Genomic DNA, 27,743 nt, shown 5'->3' on the forward strand with positions numbered 1-27,743 from the left:
CCGACCGCGGTATCGTTAACAGACATTGTGTTGTGTGCTTTCGCTTGTTTGACTTTGTGTTAATATACAGTACATTCGTACGCCACGTGTTATCGTTAATAAACTTTCGTTACTGTGCACTGTACTGTATTAGTGTTTACTATACATAGACTGTATATAACGTTACGTAGTGTATTATATTACGTATTACTGTAGCCATGGGTCCCAAGAATGTTGCCGAAGGAAAGAAGAAGAAGACGATGCTCTCGATGGAGACGAAACTTGAAATCGTTAAAAAGTACGAGTCTGGCATGCGTTTAAGTGCGATCGCCAAGGAGTATGGCCGGAATCCGTCTACGATAGGCACCATCCTGAAGCAGAAGGCGGCCATCAAAGCAGCAACACCTTCTAAGGGCGTCACTATTTTCTCCAACAAGAGAACGCACGTGCATGACGAGATGGAGAGGCTGCTTCTTGTGTGGATCAAGGACAAAGAGATCTCAGGAGACACCATCACTGAGACTACAATTTGCCAGAAGGCCTCCGCCATTTTCGGTGATCTCGTGCGTGCTCAGGCCGAAGAAGGAGCAGGAGAAGGAACATCCAGCAGGAACCCCCAGAGTTTAAGGGTTCTCGTGGGTGGTTTGAGAAGTTCAAGAAAAGGACTGGCATCCATTCAGTGGTACGGCATGGGGAGGCAGCCAGCTCGGACACGAAGGCTGCCGAAGCCTTTGTTAAAACGTTCGACGAGTTGACTCTGCAGGAAGGCTACACTTCGCAGCAAGTTTTCAATTGCGACGAAACTGGGCTTTTCTGGAAGAAAATGCCTCGTCGGACATTCATCACGGCGGAGGAGAAGAGGCTACCCGGACATAAGCCTATGAAGGACAGGCTTACCCTTGCTTTTTGTGCAAACGCCAGTGGGGACTGCAAGATAAAGCCCCTGCTGGTGTACCATTCAGAAAATCCCCGAGCCTTCAAAGCCCACAAAGTCATTAAGGAGAACCTTCCCGTGATGTGGAAGGCGAATGCAAAAGCCTGGGTAACGAGGCAACTGTTCATTGATTGGGTGAATGTCTGCTTCGGTCCGACTGTCCGAAAATATTTGGAAGAAAACCGCCTCCCTATGAAATGTCTGCTGGTGTTGGACAATGCTCCAGCTCACCCTCCTGGCCTCGAGGAATATCTTCTGGCCGAGTATTCCTTCATAAAGGTCCTGTATCTACCGCCTAACACCACCCCTCTCCTCCAGCCCATGGACCAGCAAGTTATTTCTAATTTTAAAAAATTGTACACGAAGCATCTCTTCAAGAGATGTTTCCAAGTCACAGAGAGTACAAACCTCACTCTGCGTGAATTTTGGAAAGATCACTTCAACATCGTGATATGCCTCAAACTCATCGATCTCGCTTGGCAGGAAGTTTCGAGGCGTACCCTAAACTCATCTTGGAGGAAGCTGTGGCCTGATGCTGTCTCTGCACGAGACTTCGAGGGGTTCGGGAAGCCTGGAGGAGAAGCCGAGATCGTTGACGATCCTGAACCAATTCAGCAGTCTGAGGTGGCTGACATCGTACATCTTGGTACGTCCATGGGGCTGGAAGTTAGCGCGGAAGATATCGATGAACTTATCGAGGAGCACCACGAGGAGTTGACGACGGACGACTTGAAGGAGTTGGAGACGATGCAAGTGAGTGATGTTCAAGAGCAGTTCTCTAGCGGTGATGAGGAGGATGATGCACCTTTGAAAACGGCAGACATTAAGGAAATTCTTGCATGTTTCCATAAAATGGCAGACTACGTCGAAAAGGAACATCCAGAAAAAGTTTATACCAACCGTGCGCTTCAACACTGCAATGACGTTTGCCTAACGCATTTTAGAAATGTGTTGAAAAGTAGGCAGAAACTAGCTTCAATGGATAGTTTCTTATTAAAGAGGCCAGCGGTATTAGTAGGCCAAGACGAAGGTGAAAGTAAAGAAAAGAAACAGAAAAGAGGAAGGGATGAAGAATTAGAAGGTGAAAGTAAAGAAAAGAAACAGAAAAAAGAAAGAGATGAAGAAGTAGAAGAGATTTAGAAAATAAGAAAAACGTAAAGTTATAAAAAAGCAAAAAAAAAAAAATTCAATTTTAAGTTTTATGTTACCGTTAAGTGTTAAAGTAATTTTTTCTTTCATTTTATAGTTTTCCATACGTAATGTTAAGTGTTAATTATTTCTGCCATTTTTTTATTTCGTAAAGTTTAAGTGTTAATGTGTTAAGTGTGTAAATTACTGTACGTAGTCTGTCACTTGTTACGTTTTCTGCCTTATGCCATCCTCCTCTGCCGCGACTTCGCTATCGGACATCGTCTCAATCAAAAGGTAAGTTTCAACTTTTTTGTTACACTAATTAACTGTAACCTTTTTTTCAGAGTGTACAGGTACAGTATCAATCATTAATTTAGGTGTACGTACAGGTACAGTAACAATACACCTTCACTGATCTAAATGCTTTACGTACATACAGTACCGTAACTTTTATACAGTATCGTACCGTAGTAAAGAAAACGGACCGTTTTCTTTGGGCTTGGGGGGGATAACTTGGCTATAACTACGTACATTACTGAATAATCTCATAGTGGTTTCTGGAATGGATTAGGCTGTTTTTAACGGTTGTGTTAATTATTGAATGATAGAAATGGCTGCAATGCATGTTTATTACTACAGTTTAGCGTGTTTATGAAAGAAAAGGTGACTTTTTATAAGGCTTGGAACGGATTAGGCTATTTACATGTAAAACGCGACTCAGGGTACGAAAATATCAGGATACGAAACCGCATCTTGAACGGATTAATTTCGTATCCTGAGGCATCACTGTACTTTTGTGGTCTGCTCCCTATGGTGTATAGTACAATACTTTTTAAAAGATTCAGATCCTCAAGACATTTAGCTTTTAATGACCAAGTGAGGAACACATGTAAGCCTGCAATCAAATATCAATCCTAAACATTTAGCTTCAATTACACATGGGATCTGTTGACCCTTGATGCATACATCAGAGTCTGGATGTACTCCCTGAATACGACAGTAATGGACAACAGAAGTTTTGCTTGTCGAAAACTCAAACCCATCCATATCAGCCCATTGAATAATTTTGTCAATTGAAAGTTGTAGTTTTCTCTCAACTATTACCAGCAAATGATATGGAGAGATCATCTACAAATAGTGTTGAGAGAATATCTTGAGGAATGACTGAGGATATCTCATTAATGGCTAATGCAAATAGGGCTATACTAAACCACACTACCCTGGGGAACTCCTTCCTGACATTTCCTCTCTGATAGAGCTTCCCCAACTCACTTGAAAAAATCTATGTGGAATAAATGATTGAATGAACAATGGTAGCCCTCCTTGTAATTCCAAATTATGAATGGTTTTAAGTATAACATATCTCCAAGCAGTGTCTAAAAAAAACACTGTTACATAGTGCTGTTTGGAAGCAAAGGCTTCACAAATAGAGGACTAAATTCGTATCAAAACATCAGTAGTTGAGTGAATTATTTTAAATCCACACTGAATAGGTGATAAAATACCCTTCTTTTCCAGGTACCACATCAGTCTTGCATTGACCATCTTCTCCATGATCTTACATAAATAACATGTCAATGCAATTGGTCAATTGTTTGCTGCTAAAAATTTATCCTTACCGGATTTTAAAAAGGCTAAAATAATGGCTAGTTCTCAAACACTTGGATAACTATGATCATACCATATTCTGTTTATAATCCTTAAAATAAATAAACTTGGTATTAATAGGTACGTTTAATCATTGCATATGGAATTCCATTGGGTAGAGGGGCTGTATCATTACAAGTGGTAAGTGCAGGATCATATTATCTTTCAGTAAAAGAAGAATTGTATGACTCTTCCCTTCCAGTTGCAAAATTTTACTTGCATGATACATTTGAGAACTGATCTGCCAGGGCATTGCTAACCTCAGTTGCTTCATTCACATACTGACCACCTTCAACACTCATGGTGGGTTGGTGGTAAATTTGCTTGCTATCTTTTTTACTTTCCTCTACACAGAAGATGGTGGTGTTCTACTGTCAATGGAGGAAATGAAAGACACCCAAGACTGGCACCTAGCTTCTTTAATGGCACGACAGAACTGTGCTCTACATTTTTCATATATCATTAAGTTCTCCTTTGTGCGGTGCCTATGCAATCGAGTCAAAGATTTTCTTGTGGCTCTGTGCAAGGCAGTTAGTTCTGAAGACCACCAGGGGACTGGTCGCCCTTTGAATAACCCTGTTTTTTTTTTAATTGAACTGACTCCTGCTGTATGTAGAGTTCCATTCAGTAAGTCTATGGCACAAAATACACTTTCAAATTGTTCTGCACTCCCTTCAATTTCCTTTAGCTCCCAAAATTTATTCCAGTCTGCCTTGTCAAGGTTCCATCGTGGCGATCTCTGCAAAGGTGGACCATTGTTTGTATTTACAATAATTGGAGCATGATAATTAGTGGCCCCGTGGAGAGCCACGGTGAGATCCTGCATGTTGAGCTGGGGGTAGTGGTCTGGCGTCGGAGCCAGATTCAGACACCTATAGTCATCACAAGGTATCCAGCTGCTGTCTGGTTTCTTGACCATGGGAAGTAGGGAGGCCCATGGGCTGGACATTTTTTTTGCAGACTCTCATGCACTCCATCTCGAGGAAGGAGCATGGCGTCTTGTAGTTTCTGTGGTGGAACACGTCGAATTTGCAGTGGGTAGGAGGGCCGGTCATCATGATGTGTGGTATATCCTGTGTTTGGCAGGAACCCCTTCCAGTTGACAAAGCTCAAGTTGGAGATTGTCGGGGAATTACTGCAGCAGGTGGCCATACTCGTAGCGTGACGGAGCACACCCTGGGCAGGATGGGCCAGCAGGAGAGGTGGTGGGACCAGGAGGTATCTTGGTCGAAGAGTCGTTTGTGACACACGTCTGCTAGCAATCTGTGGTGGGCGAGGAAGTCGGCGCCCAGGAGAAGCACCTTGACGTCGGCAATCAGGAAAGGCCAGCTGTAGTCCTGGCCCATGATGGATATTTTCAATGTCCTTGTCAAGTACCAAGTGACGGGGCTGCCGTTTACGGCAATCAGGGCAGCCCTGTCTTCTGATGAGAGGCAATGGTCACTCTTCGAAGGCGGGTACGTGGACACTAGCACCAACTCCACCTTTTCCCTGAGTTCGCGTCGTTGATGTAGAAAGCCATGTAGTTGGGCTTCACTGGTTCCACGGCTGCTTGTAGACGTGGTTGCCCACCTAATTTTTTGGGTGGGAGCATGGTAGAATGCACTTTTGCGCCCTCTTCCCCCAAACGCGATGGAAGTAGCACCACCTGGGTAGGTCGGGACTCTTATGGAAGTGGTCCTTTCTTTGATACTGTTGCTCCTGTTGTGGTTGCTGCTGGTGATGTTGATGCTGTCGTTGCAGTGGGGAATGAATACGTAGGTATTGGGGAAGAAGACGGAGGAAGATCTCTCTCGACAGGCTTATATACTTGGGTCAGCCACTGCTGTCAAGCTTGTCCAGCTGGAGGAGGTCCATCAATTCGTCCAAGGTTACTGTAGGACAGGTGTCGCCGAGAGGGGTTGAGGGCGCCCTGGGCCCTCAAGGTTACTGGTAGATCATAGACTTCTGTCAGCTTCTGTTTCAGGTCGCCGTATTTCATGGGCTCCGACCTCTGTTTCAGCCAGGAGGATATTTTCCTGAATGCGTCTTTCGTTTGTATCACCATCACCATGTCGGCCTTTTTTACTTCGTAGGTGATGTTGACCAACTTGAAGTGGGACTCGGCACATTGAAACCACCCTGTTGATGTGTCTGGTGTGAATGGAGGTAACTGTAGCTTCTATCCCATCAACACCTGAATGGCCATTTCTGTCAGTTGCGTGACGATCGTGCCGTGCCCCTCGGTTGCGAGGGGCGAGATACTGTCGACATCTGAGTCTACCATCTGTTCTCACACTTCGAAACTCAGTGAAAAGCCATAGTAAGTCCGTGAACGGAATAGGGGCTCCAAGCAGTCAAGTAGTCGTAAATTGCCGTGGCAAAACTGCTTTGTAACGCCAGAACACAAAACTAGTTTTGCGCCGTAATGAGCCCAAAACCATCATATTCGAGGTCGCCGTTATAAGTCCATTAAGGGAAATTCCATGGGTCACCACTTGTGAGGAACGAGAGACAGACCATAGCTGAGTGATGGTTTATTCACGAGAAAGGTGAATGACATAGACTTCTGCAGACGTAAAGGTAGCGTCCTACTGGGCAGGTAACTGACTAACTGCACACTGATGAGATTGACTGGGCATTTGTGTTTCTTTTTGTTATGTGATAGATGAGATCCCTGAGAGAGATATGAAAATTGTGATTGGCGACTTAAATGCTAAAGTTGGAAGAAATTATCAAGGGATAGAGAATGTGATGGGTGTTGAGGGTCTTGGTGAAGTTGCAAATGAAAATGGAGCATATTTCATAAGTTTCTGTTCAGCAAACAATCTTGTCATTCGAGGTACTCTTTCGACACAAGAACATCCACAAGTATACATGGACTTCACCATATGGCAATTACAAAAATCAGATAGATCACATTGCCATTAATAAAGAGGAGGAGGAGGACTCTGAGAAATGTAAGAAGCTATTGAGGTGCAGATAGTGCTAGTGACCACCAGCTCCTTATTGCTACACTGAAATTAAAACTGAACGCACCCAACAGAATGATAGATAGAATATCTAGGTTTGATGTAAGTAATCTTTTAGAAGAAGAGCGCAGAGAAACATTTGCAATTGAATGAAGGAATCGATTTGCAGTCTTAGAGACCTTAAGAGACTAAGAACAGACAATTAATAAAGAATGGTGTGATATTAAGAACATATATCAGTCAATTGGTAGTGAAGTCTTGGGACACGCAATTAGGATATCAAATGGTACTTGGGATACCGTAAAAAGGAGACAAAGACAGAAATTGATTGTTGACAGTTTTCGAGGAAGTGATGAAAATTGCAAGGTAGAGCATACTAAGTATTCCAGTATTGATAGTGAGGTCAAAAGAAAAACCAGGAATGACTGGAGAGAATATTTAGACAGCAAAGCAGATGAGGCTGACTATGCTCTGAATTCAGGAATTGGCTATGGTGTAAGAATTCCACATAGAATTATTAAAGAAATCTCAACTGGGGCAAAGAAGAAGCATATACCCATCAACAAGAGAGATGGCTCTGTTATAGCAACAGAAGATGAAGAAAGACAACATTGAATGGAACACTTTAGTGAGGTTATGAATAGGAGATATGAAGGAAATAATTTGATTGATATACCTGAAGATGATGAAGACCTTTGTGTGTCCATGAATGAATTCAGTGTGATTGAAGTCGAAGCGATTCTAAAAAACTAGAGTTGGAAAGCCCCTAGACACTATGGAACAATTGCTGAGATGATACTGACCGAAAATGAAGTGACTCCCAGACTACTTACAAGATTATTTTGTAGAATGTGGCAAGAAGAGGCAAAACCTGATGAATGGAAGTTAGGAGTGTTGGTGAAAATAGCAAAAAAAGGAGACCTGACTGACTGCAATAATTACAGAGGTATAACACTTACGTCCGTTGCTATTAAAATATATAGTATACTTATCTAAAGTTACTGGAAAGTAAGTTTGATGAAAATGTGAGAGATGAACAAGCAGGATTTAGGAAAGGTAGAAGTTGCACTGACCAAATTTTCACTTTGAGACATGTTGTACAGCAATGCATAGAACATAGAAATCCCCTTTTGATGGCATTTGTGGACTATGAAAAGGCCTTTGATAGTGTGGACCAGCAAATTTTGTGGAGTCGTGCGTTATTACCGAGTTCCCCTTACAAATGTAAATTTGATTAAGTCTGTTTATGAGCATAGCAAGTACAAAGTTAATATTAATGGAGTTTTATCAAATTGATTTCTAGTGAACAGCAGAGTACTCAAAGGGATTCTGTAATGTGTAAAACAGTCAGAGATGGTGGAGATGGATTGAACTGGATCGATGATAGGAATTTAGCAGACCTAGAGTATGCTGATGATGCTCTCCTTGTTAGCAAAAAACCACAGGATTTGCAAAGCTTGCTTACCAGAATGCATGAAATATCACAAGGTTGGGCTGAAGATAAATAGAAGAAAGACAGATGATGAGAACGGAGTATGTAATGGAAGATGAAATATCATTGGAAGGAGGAAGGATGAGGTAGAATCATTTAAGTATTGAGGAACTATGATCTCTGATACAGGGTCTTTAGAATTAGAGTTTAGCGAAAGATTGAAAAAAGCAAATCAGACAATGGCTAGGGTAAGTGAAATATGGAAATCAAGTCGCCAGAAATTACATATACAAATCAGACTATATAACAGTTTGGTGAGATCGGTGTTACTCTATGGACATGAGTCATGGTATGGCAATGATAATCTCCTATATATTTAGTTAATTTGAGAACCAAGCCCTCAGAAGGATATTGGGAGTTAAATGGCAGGAGTGGATTAGAAATGAAACTATAAGAGATTACTCGAGTGCCATACGTGGATGAGATCATGATGAGGGGTAGATGGAGATGGTTTGGGCATGCTCTTCACACTACACTTCACGAGAGAGATTAGTTCACTGAACATCCAGCTGGGCTCCACAAGGCACTAGAAGAGTTGGAAGACCCAGGCTTACATGGGTGAGGACTATGAAGTAGGATATGATGAATGGAGATGTAATGAATTAAAAGCTCAAGATAGAGACGACTGGCGAAATCTTACTGAGGCCCTTTGTGTCAATAGGCATAGGAGGACAATATATAAATATAAATATAAATATATATATATATATATATATATATACATATATATATATATATATATATATATATATATATATATATATATATATATATATATATATATATATATATACACACACACACACACACACATATATATATATATATATATATATATATATATATATATATATATATATACATGTATATATATATATATATATATATATATATATATATATATATATATATATATATATACATATATATATATATATATATATATATATATATATATATATATATATATATACACATACATACATATATATATATATATATATATATATATATATATATATATATATATATATATATATATACACACATATATATATATATATATATATATATATATATATATATATATATATATATATATATATATATATATATACATATATATATATATTTTTATATCTATATAATTATATAATATATAAATATATACATACTGTATATATATTTATATATATATAATATATAAATATAAATATTAAACTATATATATATATATATATATATATATATATATATATATATATATATATATATATATATATATATATATATATATATATACAGTATATATATATATATACAGTGGAACCTCTACATCCGAACGTATCTACATCCGAATTTTCCAACATCCGAAGTAAAATTCGAGCAAATATTTGACTCTACACCCGAATTTTATTTCGACACACGAAGTAAGCAATTTTCGTCGTACCGGTTGTATCCGAGTTTTTCGACGCGCGAAGTACAATTCGAACACGTTCCGACTCTACACCCGAATGTTTTTTTCGACACCCGAGGTAATCAATACTCGTACTCGTAGTCGGTGCTCATAGCGCCTGAAGTGTTTTTTTATTTCCGCCGATAGAAGGCAGCACATCGACCTCGGAGGGACGCTCAATTAGCGCGGCTTGGGTCAGTCCTCTGTTCTCGTCGGCTTCTTGCGGTTGTGCACTGTGCGTTCTGCTATTAACTCTGTTTTAATCGTGATTTTTTACGTGCATCCTTTAACGGTAATTTACGTAAAGTATGGGTCCTAAAAGGCTTAGTTTTGCCAGTGGTTGTGGTAGTGGTGAGAAAAGGAAGAAGGAAATGCTTTCTTTAGAAATCAAACAGGAAATTATTGAAAAACATGAGCGTGGCGTCCGTGTGAGTGAACCTGCTAAACAGTATGGCCGTAATATGTTGACAATCTCGACAATCCTTAAACAGAAGGAAGCTACTAAAGCAGTGAAACTTTCTAAGGGGATCACCATAATTTCCAAACGCCGTACCCCTATCATAGAAGAGATGGAACGACTTCTACTAGTGTGGATTAAGGACAGAGAGATCGTTGGCGACACCATCACCGAGACCGTCATCTGCGAGAAGGCGCACGCCATCTTTACGGACTTGAAGGAGAGCTCTGGGGGTGATGCTGGGGAGAGTTCAACCGAGCTTTCCTCAGATGATTTCAAGGCATCTCGTGGCTGGTTCGAGAAATTTAAGAAATGGTCCGGGATTCATTTAGTTGTTCGCCACGGAGAGGCTGCTAGTGAGGACACAAAAGCTGCAGCTGACTTTGTCAAGAACTTCGAAAAGATCGTGCAGGAAGAAGGCTGCGTAAAGCAGCAGGTGTTTAATTGTGATGAAACCGGGCTGTTTTGGAAGAAGATGCCGAGTCGAACCTACATCACTGCCGAAGAGAAGAGATTGCCTGGGCATAAGCCAATGAAGGATTGGTTGACTCTTGCCCTATGTGCCAACGCTAGCGGGGACTTTAAAGTCAAGCCCTTACTGGTTTACCATTCAGAGAACCCTAGGGCCTTTAAAGCACACAACGTCGATAATGATCAGCTTCATGTTTTCTGGCGATCCAACTCGAAGGCCTGGGTCACTAGGCAATTCTTTGTGCAATGGGTTAACCAAGTTTTCGGCCCTTCTGTGAAGAAGTATCTTCATGAACAGAAATTGCCTTTAAAGTGCCTGCTATGCCTTGACAATGCACCCGATCACCCCCCCCCCCCCGGACTTGAAGATGATATCTTCGATGAATTCAAGTTCATGAAGGTGCTGTATCTTCCACCGAATACCACCTCTATCCTCCAGCCCATGGACCAGCAAGTCATCTCTAATTTTAAGAAGCTGTACACCAAGCACTTATTTAAGCAGTGCTTTAATGTCACGCAAAGCACCAACTTAACTTTGCGTGAATTTTGGAGGGGCCACTTCAACATCGTGCACTGCTTGAAGATCATAGATCAGGCTTGGGTGGGATTAACTCGACGGACCCTCAATTCTGCCTGGAAGAAGCTGTGGCCTGATGCAGTTTCTCCCCGAGATTTCGATGGTTTTGACCCCGAACCTGATCCCGTGGTCGGTGCAGCGGAAGCCGTAGAGAAAATCGTACCCCTTGGCAAGTCCATGGGTCTGGAGGTCGACGCAGATGACGTTACGGAACTCGTCGCCGAACATCATGACAAACTTACCATGGATGAGCTCAAGGAACTCCATGCTACGTTGGAGCACATGAGTGATGACGAGGAAGGGAGAGAGGAGGTAGAACATGTGTTAGGTTCGGTGCATATAAAAGAGGTGTTAGGAAAATATCAAGACGTGGTCGACTTCATCGACAAATACCATCCAAAGAAATTGCAGGTTTGTCGTGTAGTTTCTCAATTCGATGATGTTTGCCTACTCACTTTCGAAACATTCTGAAAAGCCGTACCAAGCAATTATCTTTCGATAATTTCTTTAAAAAAACTGCGAAGCGAACTCGTGATGAAGAGGATGTAAGTGATTCGAAGAAAATGGCAAAGAGTGAAGCGGAAGAAAGTGAAACAAAGAAAACGGAAAAGAGTGAAGCGAAAGAAATTCAGTAAATTTTAAGTGTAGAGAGTGAAAGTGATTAAAATTACGTAATCATCAAAAAGAAAAAGAGAAAATGTAAAAAAAAATATAAAATATAAAAATAAAAAAAAATAAACTAAGTTATGTTAAAGTTCACTTAGTGTAAGTTAGAATAAGTTACGGTAGTGTTACGTTTATTGTAGTTAACCTCTCTACCTCCTCGCCGCCCGTCCGTCTCCTCTCTGCGTAGCAAGACTAACAACACCTGCGCTGGAGTTTCTAGGGTAAAGTGACGCTAAAAACCTGTTTCTTATTTATCCTTTTTGCTAATTCTTCTTATTTACATGTCTATTATCTAATTTAGTGTTCATTATTCTCATGGGAAAATTATGTGTGGTAGTTTATTAAGAAGTTATCATAAGTTTTTGGGCTCAACCATGGATTAATCCTATTTCAATGTATTCTTATGGGAAAATTCGTTTCGACATCCGAAGTTGGTTCTGGAACGGATTAAATTCATATGTAGAGGTTCCACTGTATATATATATATATATATATATATATATATATATATATATATATATATATATATATATATATATATATATATATATATATATATATATATATATATATATATATATATATATATATAGATCGATAGATAGATAGATAGAAGCAGGATGCTATAAGCCCAGGGGCTCCAACAGGGAAAATAGCCCAGTAAGGAAAGGAAACAGGGAAAAATATAAGATTTTAAGAACAGTAACATTAAAATAAATATTTCCTATATAAACTATAAAAACTTTAACAAAACAAGAGGAAGAGAAATAAGATAGATTGGTGTGCCCTCCAACTTTTGTGTCATTAACCATGGCCTATTTTTCATCCATTTTATTTTTACTTCATCATCAACCTTACTTTTCTTTAATAACTCAACTACAATTTCAACCCTTCCTATTCTACCGCAACTTTCTTTGTCTTAACTTTTGTTTCAAGCAAATAATGATTGCAAACTTCTAGAAACTCTCTTTCTGATAAGTACATTTATCAAGTTTTTCTTCTCTCTAGTGTACCATAAACAAATACATAAAACATCAAACAGTTGTTTTTTTACCATCTATTTTCTCATTTATTTGTTTATATTTTTTTTTAAACCATTCATTTCCAATAACCAAGATGCTATCCAACTTTTTTTTTTTCATAACCCTCTTCATTCTCATGTACTCTAGAAACTACATACAATTCCAAAATATCTATTCTTCTCTTTTTCATACCTTAACATCCCGACCACTTTAGATTATAACCCTTTCATGTTTTTTAAATCTGAAGTAATGATTCAATATCCATCCAAAAACTCTCTTTCTCTCTCATTCTTTTCTAATATTTCCATGTACATGCACAATCATATATACTGTATACTGTATAGTCTTTTCGACATCATATGCTCAATTTTCACAGTTTATGGTATTCTTATAAATATCTACACTTACCTCATCAGGAGAAAGAGCTTGCGATTCTTCCAACACCAACTTGACATCTTCTTGATGAGCAATGTAAGGAACTCTGATGACAGCAGTGAAGACAGATAAAAGACCAAGTTCTTCTAATACTGATCGACGTTTGGAAGTGCATATAACCAAAAGTTTACGTCCTTTAGGTGGAGAGGCAGATAATAAGGAGTACATTGCATCCAACACAAGAGACTGATATCTTGGACCAATAGGTGAATAACCCATCAAATGTTCTAAGTCATTCATAAAAATGCAACTTAACTCTGAGCGATAAGCATCATCAAATACCTTATTAATGCGCATGCACTTTGAAGATTCCATAAACCCTACCATATCTCGAGAGTTGATAACTTTGATGAAGGGGAATTCAGAGTTTTTGGCCAAATATGCTGCTAAGGCTGTTGTCCCTGCAGTTGGGGCACCTTCCAAAAGAAGACAGAGACGGTCACTTGTCTCAGGAGACTTTGCTTGCTTAACAAACATAAGACCTTTTTCAACAAGCTCAGAAATACATCCCCAGTTGATGATGCCTCTCTCAATAAACTTAGCTAATACCTCATCACTTGTGCCTAGAGAGGGTTTTACGTCATTTTCTAGTGAATAAATAAAGTCACCTCTGGTAATCTTTAGCTTATCAATTGCATCTGGATCAACTTCAATCTTATTTCCTAAGTGAATGTACCGTTTTAGGGCAGATGATGATGCTGCTTTCACAAGACCTTCTAATTCTGCACCTGAGAAATTTTTGGTCTTAGCGGCAATTTCTGCAAGATCAACATCAGGATCTAATTTGTTGTGTTGTTTCATCTTTGAAGTCTTAATTTGGAGAATATCATACCTACCTTGTTGATCTGGAAGGCCAATTTCTACTTGAATTTCTAATCTACCAGGTCTCAAAAGAGCATCATCCATCATATCTTTTCTGTTGGTCATTCCAATAACCAGAATATTGTTCAACTGTTCAACACCATCAATTTTAGACAAAAGCTGGTTAACAACAGTATCATTAACTCCTGTATTGCCAGCAACTGAACCTCTCTGTTTACATATAGCATCAATTTCATCAAAGATGATGATATGAAGTCCTGAATTAGGTCCCATGCGTCTTTCTTCCTCTTCGGCTTCAGCAAATAGCCTTCTTACATTAGCTTCTGATTCACCCACATACTTGTCAAGAATTTCTGGACCATTAACAATCTTAGGCTCTCTTGCATTAAGCATCTTACCAATCTGTCTTGCCATAAGTGTCTTTCCTGTACCTGTGGATATAGAAAAAAGTAGGTAATAACTATTCTGAAAATACTGATTCCAATAATTTTATTTTCTATCAAGATTTTTAGCAACACATTAAAATCTTCTCACAATTGTTACTTCCACTTCAGATTTCTTTTGTCAGTCTTGCAGTATAACCTCTTTAACTTTTACATCATGGTGCAACAGAACAGCTTTCTCCCAATTGCACCATGGCACTGAATGGCTATAAATCTATCGCATTACAATTAAGAAATGTAGGGAAATATTATCACCTCACCGAGATCAACATGCAGTATATGTAAGCAATAATTAATTCATAATTATTCTACTAGCAAGCCTTTTCCCATAATAAGAGGTGGCCCTACACCAAAATACGACACCAGTCATGTCATGTTTATCCTTAAAAACTTTCTCAAATTATTCTTTTAAGACAGTATTTAATTTCAATGCATACTTTCTTTAATCTTTTATTTAAAATGCACTCCTAAACTTACTCTCATATGATACAATAATTTATCTTTGCACAGCAACAACATTCGATGAAAAACTGTCCATCCCTGTTACCACTAAACTGCTCACTTTCCATTATATGAAATTTATGGTAATAATTTAACAGCAAATTAAGTGAAAAAATAAAACAATTTAATATCATGCACAATGGCAATAAAAATGGTTGTTATATAATAAAGGAAACACAAAATTTATTTTAAGGAGCTGCTAATTGACCTCTCAAAAAAGAAAAAAAAAAAAAAAGATAATTAAAAAACGGCCAAATCATAACTAGACAAGAGGAAAAGGTTTTACAAGTAAATCATTACTGTAAACCTGAAATAATAAATCCAACTTATCTTTAAGAGTGGTAAGCCAAGCCTCTACAACTTACCAAATTAACTTCATAAAGCACATATTGCTCTGACAAGAACCATAACACTTGGGAACACTTTCACAGAGGAAGAGGCAGGCACACTCACTGGCACTCTTTACACAGACGCAGAGGTTGGGGGTCACAGGCAGAGAGAGGGAGGGAACTACCTGCTCCAGAATCAGAGGTAGCAGGACAAGGGTGACATGTGGAGGGGTGACAGACAGAAGGGAGTAGCGCTGAAGCTATTCATAGGGTATTAGGCACCAGAATGACATACAGGTTTAAAACCCTCGGAGCCTTCTTACACCTTTCCACTTTCGACAACTTGCCTTCCAGAGAGTAGGAAGCTTTCTTCACAGCATACTTAGCTGCTTTCTTGGTTTAAGGTACACCGTGGGGATCACCAGTGGGGTCATTGGCACTGCTAGTTCTGGGATCACCACAGAATCACTGATGTTTTAACAGGGGTGACTGGCACTGGGGATACCGGGGGCAAAGTAGCCTTAGCTACCTGCTTCATCAGAAAGATGAGAGCCTACCTGCTACACTTGAGGAATGCCTTAGGTCACACATTGTCAGTGGTCTGCAAGGAAGAGCTTCATCAAATATTGGAGTGTGACAACCACCTTACACTCCACCAACTCTGAAAAACTTCCAGAGGTGGATCCAAGATCTCCCTACCCCTGAAAAACAATCCATGGGACCAAGCTTTCTCAAACAGCAAACTTGAGTGCAGTGATAAGCAATCTCTCTGGCATTTTCATGAGAGCGGAGAAGACATCCTTCTCACTCCTCTAAGAATATGCCCGCCTTTAGAGGGAGGCCATAATCTACACTTGGCGAAAGGGTACTGTATATTTGCAAACAATTATGTCCCTAATCTCAGAGTGAGTGGATCTATTGTATATTCAAATGTTTATTCAGTCTAAACCACACTTGCATTACTATTTCACTCCATTATTAACATGAAGCCAATATCACATTTTTTAAGTAACCTGTATTTTTCCTAGCTATACAAACCCTGATTCCTTTAATAGGGTTATGTTTTCAATGATGCTGGAAGGTGGCTGATACAATTTATGAAGTATAAGTAGTTAATGAAGAATGGTTGGTAAGTCCCCCACCCCCAATACAAGCACTATTGAGTAGCCAGTTTGGCCTTCTCCTACAACTTCTGAGGTGGTTGAGGCAGGAAGTATAACTTAAACCCATGAAGATCTGATGACGTACTCTGGCGTCATCCGTTCATGTAATCATAAGTGCTATATAGATAATTCATTCAGCTTTCTAATGACATTTTTCTTTCTATCTTTATTCCTTTTGTTAGTTACCATACGAAACATCAACATAAGTAGATTGGCCCATGACGTCATTGCTCCCTGACCAAAAGTCATGAGTATGACAAAGATTTTGTCAGGGCTGGGATCACAAGAGAGTTAAAGGAGTCAGGTTTGTAGTTTGTAAAAATATAAATTACTTTAAAATCTTTAAGATTTGTTCTTACATGAAAACAAATCTTCATCCTTTAATACCAGACTTATCCTTAGGAGGGAAGAAGCTCCTATAACCAAGTTGGATGGCTCAAAATCGTGGGGTGTCAAAAACACTTGGATCTTTAGAGGAACAGAAGAGATGACTTATGTCCACATCCTAACAATCTGGGAAAAGTATCTCAGGTGACAGACTAGGTTTTTATGAGGAAAAACGGCAGTCACGGAGGAAGCTATATGCATACAGGATATGATGTCTAAAATGTATGGTTAATTAAAAGATATGGGTTGCATACATCTTATACATCCTTCCCTCATAAGGAGATGGGAGAGATACTTCTTTACTTAAATGCACAGTAAAGTTACTTGGTATGAAACATTACCTGCATCAATAAGACCAGCAAATGACAGCACAAGCTGCACCTCTCATCCTAGACCTATGTTGCAACAGCTATCATAGACGAGATGCTTCTTGTCCATTGAAAGAGTTGGGTTTGCTACAGAGCCTGCTGAGTAGAACAAAGTCTAATGTTGGAACTCAAACTACATTTGAACTTTAGTTATGTAAGAGGAGTGATTTTTTACAGGGACCTTTACAAGTTAGTGAGGATGACATCTTAGATATGTGCCCTAAAGTAATATGGAATGTTCATAAGATTCCCAGAACCACTAGGATTATTTTCACTTTTGAAAAACGTTATGTACCCTCTCAATTATACATCGAAAAGGAGAGAATATGAATTTGCCCTTACAAACAAAATCCTTTGCAATTGTTACAAATATGGACATCCATCTATGGTATGTAAAAAGGAAAAGATCTGCAACAATTGCACCCTATAATTCTATTGTAAAGTGCACTAATTGTAGCCAATATCACAAGCCAGCCAATACGAAATGTCCTCATTATCAAAGAGAAGAAGCAGCTGTTCAGAAGTCACATGCAGAGCATGTCAGTGCGGGGTATGCTAGGCAACTTTTAAGCAAATCAAAAAGTTATGACAAGGTCTTATAATCTAAGAATGCTGAGCATCCAGAGAGACCCGCATCACTAGCTAGATCAGGTAATGGAAAGCTTCCTCTTTCTAAATCACCTTTTAAGGCAAATACCAAGCCTCATGATTTGGAATCGGTATAACTAATCAAAGAGGCACCTCCCACTTCCTATGAATCTTCCGCACCTCAGATGTACAATCCTAGGTTGTCATCTCAGGCATGTCTTTGCCAGATTTGAGGGAAGATTCTTCTGCTAGTGAGCTATTAGATGCACCTATAACAAAGAAGGTACAAATCCTAATAGGTTTCAATCTTTTAATTGAAAAAGAGAGAGACTGCCATCTCTCTCCTCCAATGAAAAATGTAAATATACCTATGGCCAATAGGTATATTTTGTTTGATGTTAAAAAAAGATTAATCTTTAAATATTTTAATTTAACCAAGATTAATTAGAAGGTTACTAATAAAAATGTTAAGCCAAGCTTAGCAAGACCAAATCACCCATTCAAACTAATAACTATGATTTTGATTCAGTCGAAGACTGTTCCAGCTCCACTGAGGACATTCCTTATTTCAAAAGATTAAAGGTTTGTATATGAATAGGAACAACTTCCTATTCTGTAATATATTACATTGATAATACAAACCATTGGAGTATAGTGTGGGAGAATTACATGGCCAAGAAATGTAGCCATTACATTCAACATAATAGCTCTTGAATAATTAATTCAAATTACATACATAAGAAATTACACAGCTTGATTTTGGAAAAACCACTCCTCTAAAGTGATTAACTGTAGTATTAACTTTCCTCAGTCAAGGGGACATATGACAACTTAAGTACTAAAGATAATTTTTTGCCCAAGAACATGACTTATGAAGTTTCATGCCCAATATCAAATAAAATTTTAGATATCTACTTACAACCACTGATTATACATTATTACCACACAAAATTTGTAGAACCAAGTACTTTAGTAATTTTACAACAACAAAAAATCAAGCTATACAAACCTGGAGGTCCATACAACAAAATTCCTTTCACATGTTTGACACCTAGATGCTCTGTAACTTCAGGAGGGAAAACTCTGGAAGCAAAGGCTCTTCTCAAGATCTGAATAAACTGTTCATCAAGTCCACCAATGCCCATTTTTTGGAAATCCCAGTCCGCAGAGAAGAGACTAGTGTGTGCTGAGCGAATCTAGAAAGAGTATGTTTACTTATTTAAACACAAAGCAACATAGAAGACTCGAATACGAAAAATTAATAAAATGGCAAATAATCTTTTGATGAGAATTTGTTAAAATTATTTCTACTGCTATAAAAATTAGAACTATTTTCTCAAGCTTTAAATAGTAAACTACCTTAATGATCACTAACTTCTCAGGTAGGATGATTATAAAACAAATAAAATGTCCATTAAAAATAAACACATACATACAGTACCTCTTTACCCTTTTCAACAAAGCCACCCAAGTGCAAAAAAACAATAATACTAACTACTGCAAAAACAGCAGAGTTGTGGCAAGGATACCACCTTCCCACTAATTACTGTTAAAATTCTTCATTCCTTAACAGTCTGCAAATTTACAAAAATAAAAAAATATGAGGGCAGCACCTGCAGCAGACCAATTAGAGTAAAATATGTTAACACAATGCTTTTGTTAAACTAATATGACAAATTTATAGAAAATTTGTATATTTCCTAACGAGACAAACCTTAGCGATTTATTTAGGGGTATTACTTTCAGCAAAGCTGAAATGACGAGCCATTAAAATTTAGCGAGGGTTAACTACCCATACCGCTAGTTAGCGGGGGTAGAGGGGGTTAGCTTGCTACCGCTCCCTCTCACACACTGGTGATTTAGCTCACTTTGCTTGGAGATGGGACTTCAAGGGGGATAGGGCTGGAGGGCAAGTTTGTATAAATAGCTAAGGTTTGTATCGTAAGGAAAAATACAAATTATCTATGAATTTGTCATTTGTACCGTAACTGGAATACAAACTTAGGCTATTTATTTAGGGGTGACTCACCATTAGGAAGGGTGGACGTCCATGCCAATCTGGCTTTTGGCTTTACCCGGGGGCTCCTTATCTGAGTATATTAGTACTCAAAATAAGGAGTCCCTGCATCTCGCTAAAAAAAGGTCCGCGGCCTACACAAGCTGTGTGTCGAGATATTTAGAAGTGTGGCTGTCCAAGTAAAGTTATTCCGAGTCTTTTCGTAACAAAAACTGTTGTAACCAATTCTTTCCCAATACCACCTCGTCAGGGCATGGGGATGCAACAGTATTAGCTTAATAATAGGTAAACAAGGGAGCATGGTTTACCTGCAGTGTTTTGAGGTCAGCTTATGCAGATAACCCACAATGCTGCTTTCCCAAAAGAGGGGAGGATGAAGAAAAGAATAAGAACTAGTCAAACCTTTTCATTTACGCAGACTGAAACCGGGTAACAGTGCCCGTAACCTTCTGCTACTTGTCCAAAAAGGAGCTTAAGATATACAACCAGCTGTTGTGCAGCCACCACCAGACCGATAGAGATCGTATCGAGTTCCTGTGGGTCACGTCTTACAGGAGAAAGGTTGTGAAAGTCACCCGAAGCATTCACACCCTTGATGTAGAACCTGTGTCACAGAGTAATCTGCTTAGAAGGGCCAGGGGCATAGCTATGCCCCTGACATCGTAGGTCAACGTGCTGGATGAGGATCTGGATTCAGAGCGTAATTGATGGCTCTGTGGCTCCAGCAGAGATGAAGTTTTGGTGATCCTCCTCGTCTCTCCCAGGTGGGCTGTTGCCGTTATCTTGAGGTGGTAGAGCCTCAAACCTCACCCCGGGTACAGTAACAAATGATCTGGATCGTCAGTTACTACGGGGAGACTTGTTGTCTAAGATCTGTCAACTTTGGAGACCGTGTCTGGCAACAAACTCAGGGACGAAACTGAACTTTGTCTTTCACCCTTCTCATGAATGGGCGATGTCGAAAGAGGGACCATGAAGTTCCTGGACTCGTTTGGCCGCTGTCAAAGTGTGTTGCCTAGTGAAGTGGACTGTAGGGAGGTCTCCTTAGGGACCAGAGAACTCGAACCATGTTCCGAGAGGGAGGTCTCAATTCCAACTGGGAAAAGAAAAGTTTGTAAGTCCACATGAGTTACGAAAGATATAGCGATGAGGGCATGTCCCTTCTTTTCAGTTTGAAGGCAAGGCTCAAGGTTGAGTGATCATCTTTACCTGCTGAAACTGAAAAAGGGGTCTTTTCCTCCTGCTTATACTCGAGGATTCCACTATTGCTGGAATAGAGGTATCAAGTGGAGAGATATGCTTTCCCATGACACCAACCAAAGAAGACGTTATACTTTGCCTGGTAGACTGATGCTGAGGAATTCTTCGGATATCCAGACAACCTCTTTGCAACTTATTGTGAAAAAGCCTCTCTGAGAGAGGTGGTGTTGGGTAGTCTTCAGGCATACAATCATAGCAAACCTATAGTTTGTGGTATATGTCGAAGTGTGGCTGCCTGTGACATACAGAGGGTTCTCTTGGAGGCTCTATTAGTAGTGGCAGAAGGTTTGGAAACCATTCTGCGTAAAGCCATAGTAGGGCTATGAGAGCCCTTGAGAGCCTGACCGATGTTCTAGCCTTGTTGAGTACCCTTCTCTTCAGACAAAAAAAAAAAGGGACGAAACATAAACGTCATTGTTGTACCCACTGTTGTTGGCATGCTTCTTGCCGAGAGCCTTGGGGTTTAGGACTGGGGAGCAGCGGAAGTCTGAGGTTCAGGGGCATTGCGAACAGATCCCTAGTTGGAGAACCCCGTAAAGTCAGGACATTGTGGGCTCCAAGGTGATCCAAAGACCATTCGGTACACCTTATCTGAGATGCTGTGCACAGACTGTCGGCAAGCACATTCCCCTAGTCTGGAATGAAGCGGGCCGATAGTAGTAAAGAGCGGACTTCGGCCCATCTTGGTATTTATACTGTTAAGAGGGGAAGAGGCTGCGAGCAAGTTCCTTCTTGCTTGTTGATGTGAGCCCCTATGTGGTGTTGTCGCTCATTACACCACTGAGTGGCCCGTTAGGAACTGGTGAGGCTGACGAAGGACCGAAAAGTTGGCCTTCATCTTTTAAGGGATATACGTGAAGGTAGTTTCGAACTCTGTCCAGAGGCCTGAGGTCATGGGGTGCAGCACTATGGTCCCTCCTCCCTTCTTTTGATGTGTCTAAGTACAGCTTCAATTCCGAGTGGTGGGGAAGGATGAGAAGATTATATCGCTCCGTAGATTCTCAACTGACACTCGTCCCTCGAGCTTTGTCCAAGCTTCTGGTCCCAGAATGTCCGGGGAATCAAAGGACTGATTCCAATCGGACTCAAGCTGCCACTGGAGAGAATGAATCCTGAGGCAGTCATTGGACGCTAGACAGGCCAAGGATGATAGGTGTCCAAGGAGAAATAGTCACTCTGGGCTGGGAGTTCTTCTCGTCTTGCGAAAGGGTCTTGTGACCTTCCTAAGCCTCGTTATCCTGTCTTTGATGAGAAGGTTTTGTGGAGATTGGTGTCTAGAATCATTCTCAGATATACCATTCTTTTGAGAGGGAAGTAGGTAAAACTTCCAAAGGTTTACCATGATCCCCCGATCTTGGTAAAAAGACATCAGAAGTTCCGGTGCTAATGGAAGGTTGCCACCGAGTCTGCTAGGGTCAGTCAGTCGTCCAGAAACGGAGGAGCTGGAAGAAGATCCTGTGAGCCCAGGATTGGAGCTGTGGAAAGACCAAAGCACAGTGCCCTAAACTGGTGTTTCTTGTTTGTCTAGACAGAATCTCTAAATCTTCATAGAAGATGGATGGTTCGGGCCTGGATGTATGCGTCCTCTAGGTCTAGCATACACATGAAGACCTATGGTCTTACCCCTTGTCCAAACTTCACCATCATGGTGTGGACATCGACCCAAAGGATCAGCTCCTTGCGCATCCTTTCGCATGGGAGATAGTTGACGCTGGAGTCTTGACTTGTGGAGGAAAGGATGGGACGCGATACTCTGTGTAAGGATTCTTCCCTGGGAGAGAACCCTTTAACTGATAAAAGTGGATAAGGCAACGCTTGACCCTACCATGTGCCCTGACGGGATTGATGCTCTTCCTTAGAACAGCATCGGTCTGGCAAATGTTAATCAATGGTTACCAGCTGGGTCTTCTGGCTACTGTGCAGTTGGAGAGTGCTCGCGTGTAGACATCTGTCGACAAGCCACTGATGGGGCCTGTCGATCGCTTTAGTGGATTGGTGTGATGGCGAACTGCAAGTAGCGAGATGTGTGTTGTTTGCCTTCCGATCTACGGAACCACGGGCAGAAGTTGACAAGTAAATCTGAGTGACAAACTGCTGGTGAACAGCGAACTGCCGATGATCAGTGAATCGGCAATCTGTGAGCCAAAGATGGTACCTGACAGGCAGATGAAGGCTGTCTGGTCAGTCAGCCAAGGAAGGTTGGCGATCGGCTTGGAGAACCCTGAGAGACAGCAGAATAGTTTAATGTAGGTTGGTGATCGATGAGCCATTGACGATCAGCGTTCGATCGAGGACTGGCGATCATCAAGCTAGAGATCAGCAAGAAGACAATTGGCTTATCAGAGATCAGCGAGCTGAGGTCGATGATCGAAGAAAGATGAGCTGGCAATCGGCGATCTAGTGATCAGCAAGCTGATGACTGGTTATCGACTAGCAATCGGAGATCTTTAGAAATTGGCGAGACTGGAGGTAAATGATTAGAGAAAGATGAGCTAGCAATTGGCAATCTGGCGATCGGCGAACTTGCGATCAGCAAATTGTGATCTAGCAATCAAGTCGGCTGATGATTTTTCATTGGTGGAAAATGAGCTAGAAATCGGCGATTGGCGGACTAGTGAATGGGGTCGGGTGAGCTAGTGATCGGTGATCTGGTAATTAGAGATTGGCGAGCTATTGATAGGCTGTTTGCAACGTCCAGATTGTGTTTGCTGACAGTGGTACTCTCAGAAAAACCTCCTGAAGAGAAAGGGACCAAGGGTTCCCTGTGAGGAGTCACGACCGATGGTAGATGCGGTTGATCCACCTTGGAAGATGAAATCTTCGGGGTCTCGAACCCTTTTGTGAAACCTCTTCCCTCTTTTCCCGATGGGCGTGTTGTAATGCGTTTGCGGGGAGGGGAATGGGGCAATGGTGACCGGTGAAAAAGTTTTCACTTTCCTTCTTTTTGCCTCTCGAGCAAGAGCGCAGGAGAGTACTGGAGCGTTGGCGAGCAGGAGAGCATTTGTGAGCGGAAGAGTGCTGGTGCACAGGAAAGCGCTGCGCAGTTTCCAGAGAATGTGCAGGAGAGCACTGACGGGCAGTATATCAGCGCACAGGAGGATGCTGGTGCGCAGTTTCCGGTGAATGCGCAGAAGAGCGCTGGCGCACAGGAAAGCGATACACAGGAGAGTGCTGGCGAGCAGGCAAGTGCTGGTGCGCAGGTGAGCGCTGGCGCTTTGGCGAGTGCTGGTGCATTGGCGAGTGCTGGTTCATTGTCAAGCGCTGGGTCTGCGAGCGCAAGTGGACAGCACTGGTGATTGGAGAGCATTGGCCAACAGTAAGGCACTGTGCGGGGTGTTGCGCAGTCTCCCTAGAATGTGCAGGAGAGCGCGGGCACACAGCGAGCAGGAGCGCAGTTCGGCGGTGCGCAGGAAGTTGCTGGAGATAAGCTACTGGAGAAATGCAGGTGCGCAGGTGAGCGCTGGCAAGCTGGAGGTTGCCGAAGAGCTGGTGAAAGCTTTAGCACAGGAGAGCACCGATGATCAGCGGAGCGCTGTCGCGCAGGAGAACGCTAGCGAATTGAAGACCGAGGTTGTGCAGGAGCGGGCTGTGGATTTAGTGGACGTTGTTGCACCGGGGAGCACTGACAAGCTCAAGCTGGAGAGTGCAGTTGCGCTGGCGAGCGTAGGTAGGCTGGCGAGCTCGCAAATGCTGCTCCCTGGAACGGCGAGGCTGCACTGGAGAGTGCCGGTGATTGGGAGATCGCAGGGGCATTGGAGGGCACTGAGGACGAGCAGGAGAAGGCTGTAAGTCAGGAGAATGGCGAAGCGTTGTAGAGCGCTGACGAGCTGAAGAGCATGGGCGCTCTGAAAAGCGTAAAGGAGCAGGCTGGCGCTGACGAGATGTTGGTAGGCGCTGGTGCACCATATGGCACTGGCGGGCTGGAGAGCATTGGCGCGCAGCTCCACGCTTAGGTAGGGCCTCAAGAGGCTGTACCGGAGACAGGAGCGGCGACGGCAGGTCAGCTAGTAGGATGATCAGAAACCGGGATGTGCCATTTGGAAGGGCCAACATACACCGATGGAGATCGCGAATGATCCACAGAGGAGTCCAGGATTGAAGTCCGAGGACTAGCTGCAGCGTCATCAAGAGAAGGTCCTAGAACAGGCCTGAAGACAATGGAAGAGTAGACTCTTCCAGGGGAAGGCTGCATGGCTGAATAACCAAAGAGGCGTCTCCGGCGGCGTACTTCTAAGGAGAAAGGATGACGTCCCCGAGTCTGCAGCCCTGAATATATTGATGATGAAATAAATGAGATTAGATCAATAGGTAAAAAACTGAAGTACCCTGATATTATGTTAGATGATGCACTAAGAACAGCAAAAAAGACCTTTTTCGGTAATGATAACAGAAAAAAACTACAATACACAAAATTTACTTGTACTGCCTTATTGCAATTCTTTTAAAGAAATTCCTCAACTGTTGAAAAATTTCAATGTAAATGTAGCATTTAAGAGTAACAATACAATAAAAACACCCTTAATAAAGAATTCTCCTGACATTACCAAGGGATGTGTATATCGTATTCCATGCAATGCCTGTGAAAAATTCTATATTGGTCAAACTGGTAAAGCCCTAGAAAAGAGAATTAAACAACATAAGAAAAGTGTCAGATATGCTCAAGATAATAATGCACCATTTGCCCACGTTAGAGATAAAAATCACACTATTAATTGGTCAGATACAAAGAAATTGGTTCATTCAAATAACTTAGTGGAAAGAAAAATCATAGAGTCCACTTTCATAAAAGAAACCTTTGAAAACAACTTGAATACTGGACATGGAATGTATAAACTCGACGCCTTTATATGTAAAGAGATTTGTAAGCTATATAAAAAGAAACTTTAACCACTTAATGTAGAACTGAATGTATTGTGAATAATTAACGTCAATGTGAAATTAATATTTAGACCTAAGCTACCATTCACTAAAGGGTACAATTAATTTTATATAATATGCATAAGTACATTGGCACTATATAGGGTTTTGCTAGATATAAGTATTGATATATACATAATTATATGTTGATGGTAATAATGTTATAAGTGCATATATATATATATATATATATATATATATATATATATATATATATATATAAAATGGATTTTGAGCGAAGCGAAAAATCTATTTTTGGGTGAGATGGCCATGACATCCTGATGGAAGGTTCCTTTAGTAGCTTCCCAAGGGTATATATGACTACAGTGATATTCCCAGAGAATCAAACCAAAGGTTTCACAGAATTCTAACTTCTGGCGCGAGTACCCTTAAGATTACTCTCAAGGATATCGTATATAATCAGGGGACGTATTCCTGACACGCCACATGGCAATATGCACCCCGAATAGCCTTTACGCTTCGAGGGGGATACGTGGCAGAATTAGAAGGGTAGCCGCACTAAAGGTTACCCTGGTTCCACTACTACTATCGTATCACAACCGCGCCAACTCCCTCTGGCGGTCATTCCTTGTAGCGTTGAGCAAGGTGCTACAGATACAGTAGATCAGGGGGGGGGGGGGGACCGTGAAGATCTTTTCATAGAAAAGAAGGGTGGGTACATCAGGACGTCATGGCCATCTCACCCAAAAATAGATTTTTTGCTTCGCTCAAAATCTGTTTTTTGGGCTCAAGCCATGACGTCCTGATGGAAGCATACCAGAGAATTAATGTATCTATGGATTTTTGTCAATTAATGTATCTATGGATTTTTGTCAGTGCCTTAACCTTAGGACATTTCTACGGCCAAAAGGGCCAATTGAGACAAATGACGTTACCGTTATCCGTCATTATCACTAAGCATAACAATGTTAGTGCTTCCTGCCCCCTGCAAGGAAGAGTCATTTTTAGATGTTAGAAAAAGGGGCCTCAAGGTAGCATATATTGTATGAACAAACGTAAGTATACACTGAGAATACAAACGGTCTCAAGGATTGTATATATTGTGGAACCAATATCAGTGTCCTCATCCGTTGTGTGTAAGCATACAATGATATGAGAAATACTTACATGAGTAAGTCAAGGAACTCAGGCATCTTAAACATGCAATTGTTGGGCGAATTAGGACGCAACTGCATTTTAATAGACATTTATTCCTAATAAATGACTACATGCTAAATGAATCTAGCATGATAAGGAAATTATACAAGAGACATACACAGAAATTAATGTTCCCTTTTTTGAAAGGGGGAAAAATGATGAGTGCCACTCTCAGACTGAAGAAAAGCTCTTTTAACAAGACTTTTCCTTATAATCTCTGTACATGAAGTAGTCTAACAACACTGTGTACTATGTACACACGGCACTAGTGGTATCCGTATAATTTCACACCTGAGATTCTGAACAGATTTAGTGTTACCTTGGCAACACTTATTCAAAGGGAGGTCACACAAAAAATGCTGACCCCTTCTCCTTTTATTGATAGTCCCAATCAATTTACTGTTCATCGCAGAGCTAGGCGACAGGGTTCAAAATAGCACCTGCTGCCACCACATAATGCTTCAATCCATAGATATTCTTAGTATAGTGTCTGTAAGACACACTGGACAACCTCCGATCAGTAAATGAGCGAAGAGGCTGAAGTCCACACACTGAACGGTTCAGTGATGAAG

At 40.9% G+C, this 27,743-nt stretch overlaps 1 protein-coding gene across 2 annotated transcripts in view; it reads right to left on the reverse strand.

The window, feature by feature from the left end:
• LOC137648623 (vesicle-fusing ATPase 1-like) overlaps positions 1-27,743 on the reverse strand; it is a 451,093-nt gene that overhangs the window by 23,348 nt on the left and 400,002 nt on the right. For both annotated transcript variants that reach the window (XM_068381564.1, XM_068381563.1), the window contains 2 exons: positions 18,829-19,015; positions 13,192-14,471 (listed from right to left, as the gene is read on the reverse strand). In XM_068381564.1, coding sequence (XP_068237665.1) covers positions 13,192-14,471; positions 18,829-19,015 — 1,467 coding nt within the window. The remainder of the gene's footprint in view (positions 1-13,191; positions 14,472-18,828; positions 19,016-27,743) is intronic.

The sequence above is a fragment of the Palaemon carinicauda genome, chromosome 10 (genome assembly GCF_036898095.1).
Source record: "Palaemon carinicauda isolate YSFRI2023 chromosome 10, ASM3689809v2, whole genome shotgun sequence".
Taxonomy (NCBI): domain Eukaryota; kingdom Metazoa; phylum Arthropoda; class Malacostraca; order Decapoda; family Palaemonidae; genus Palaemon; species Palaemon carinicauda.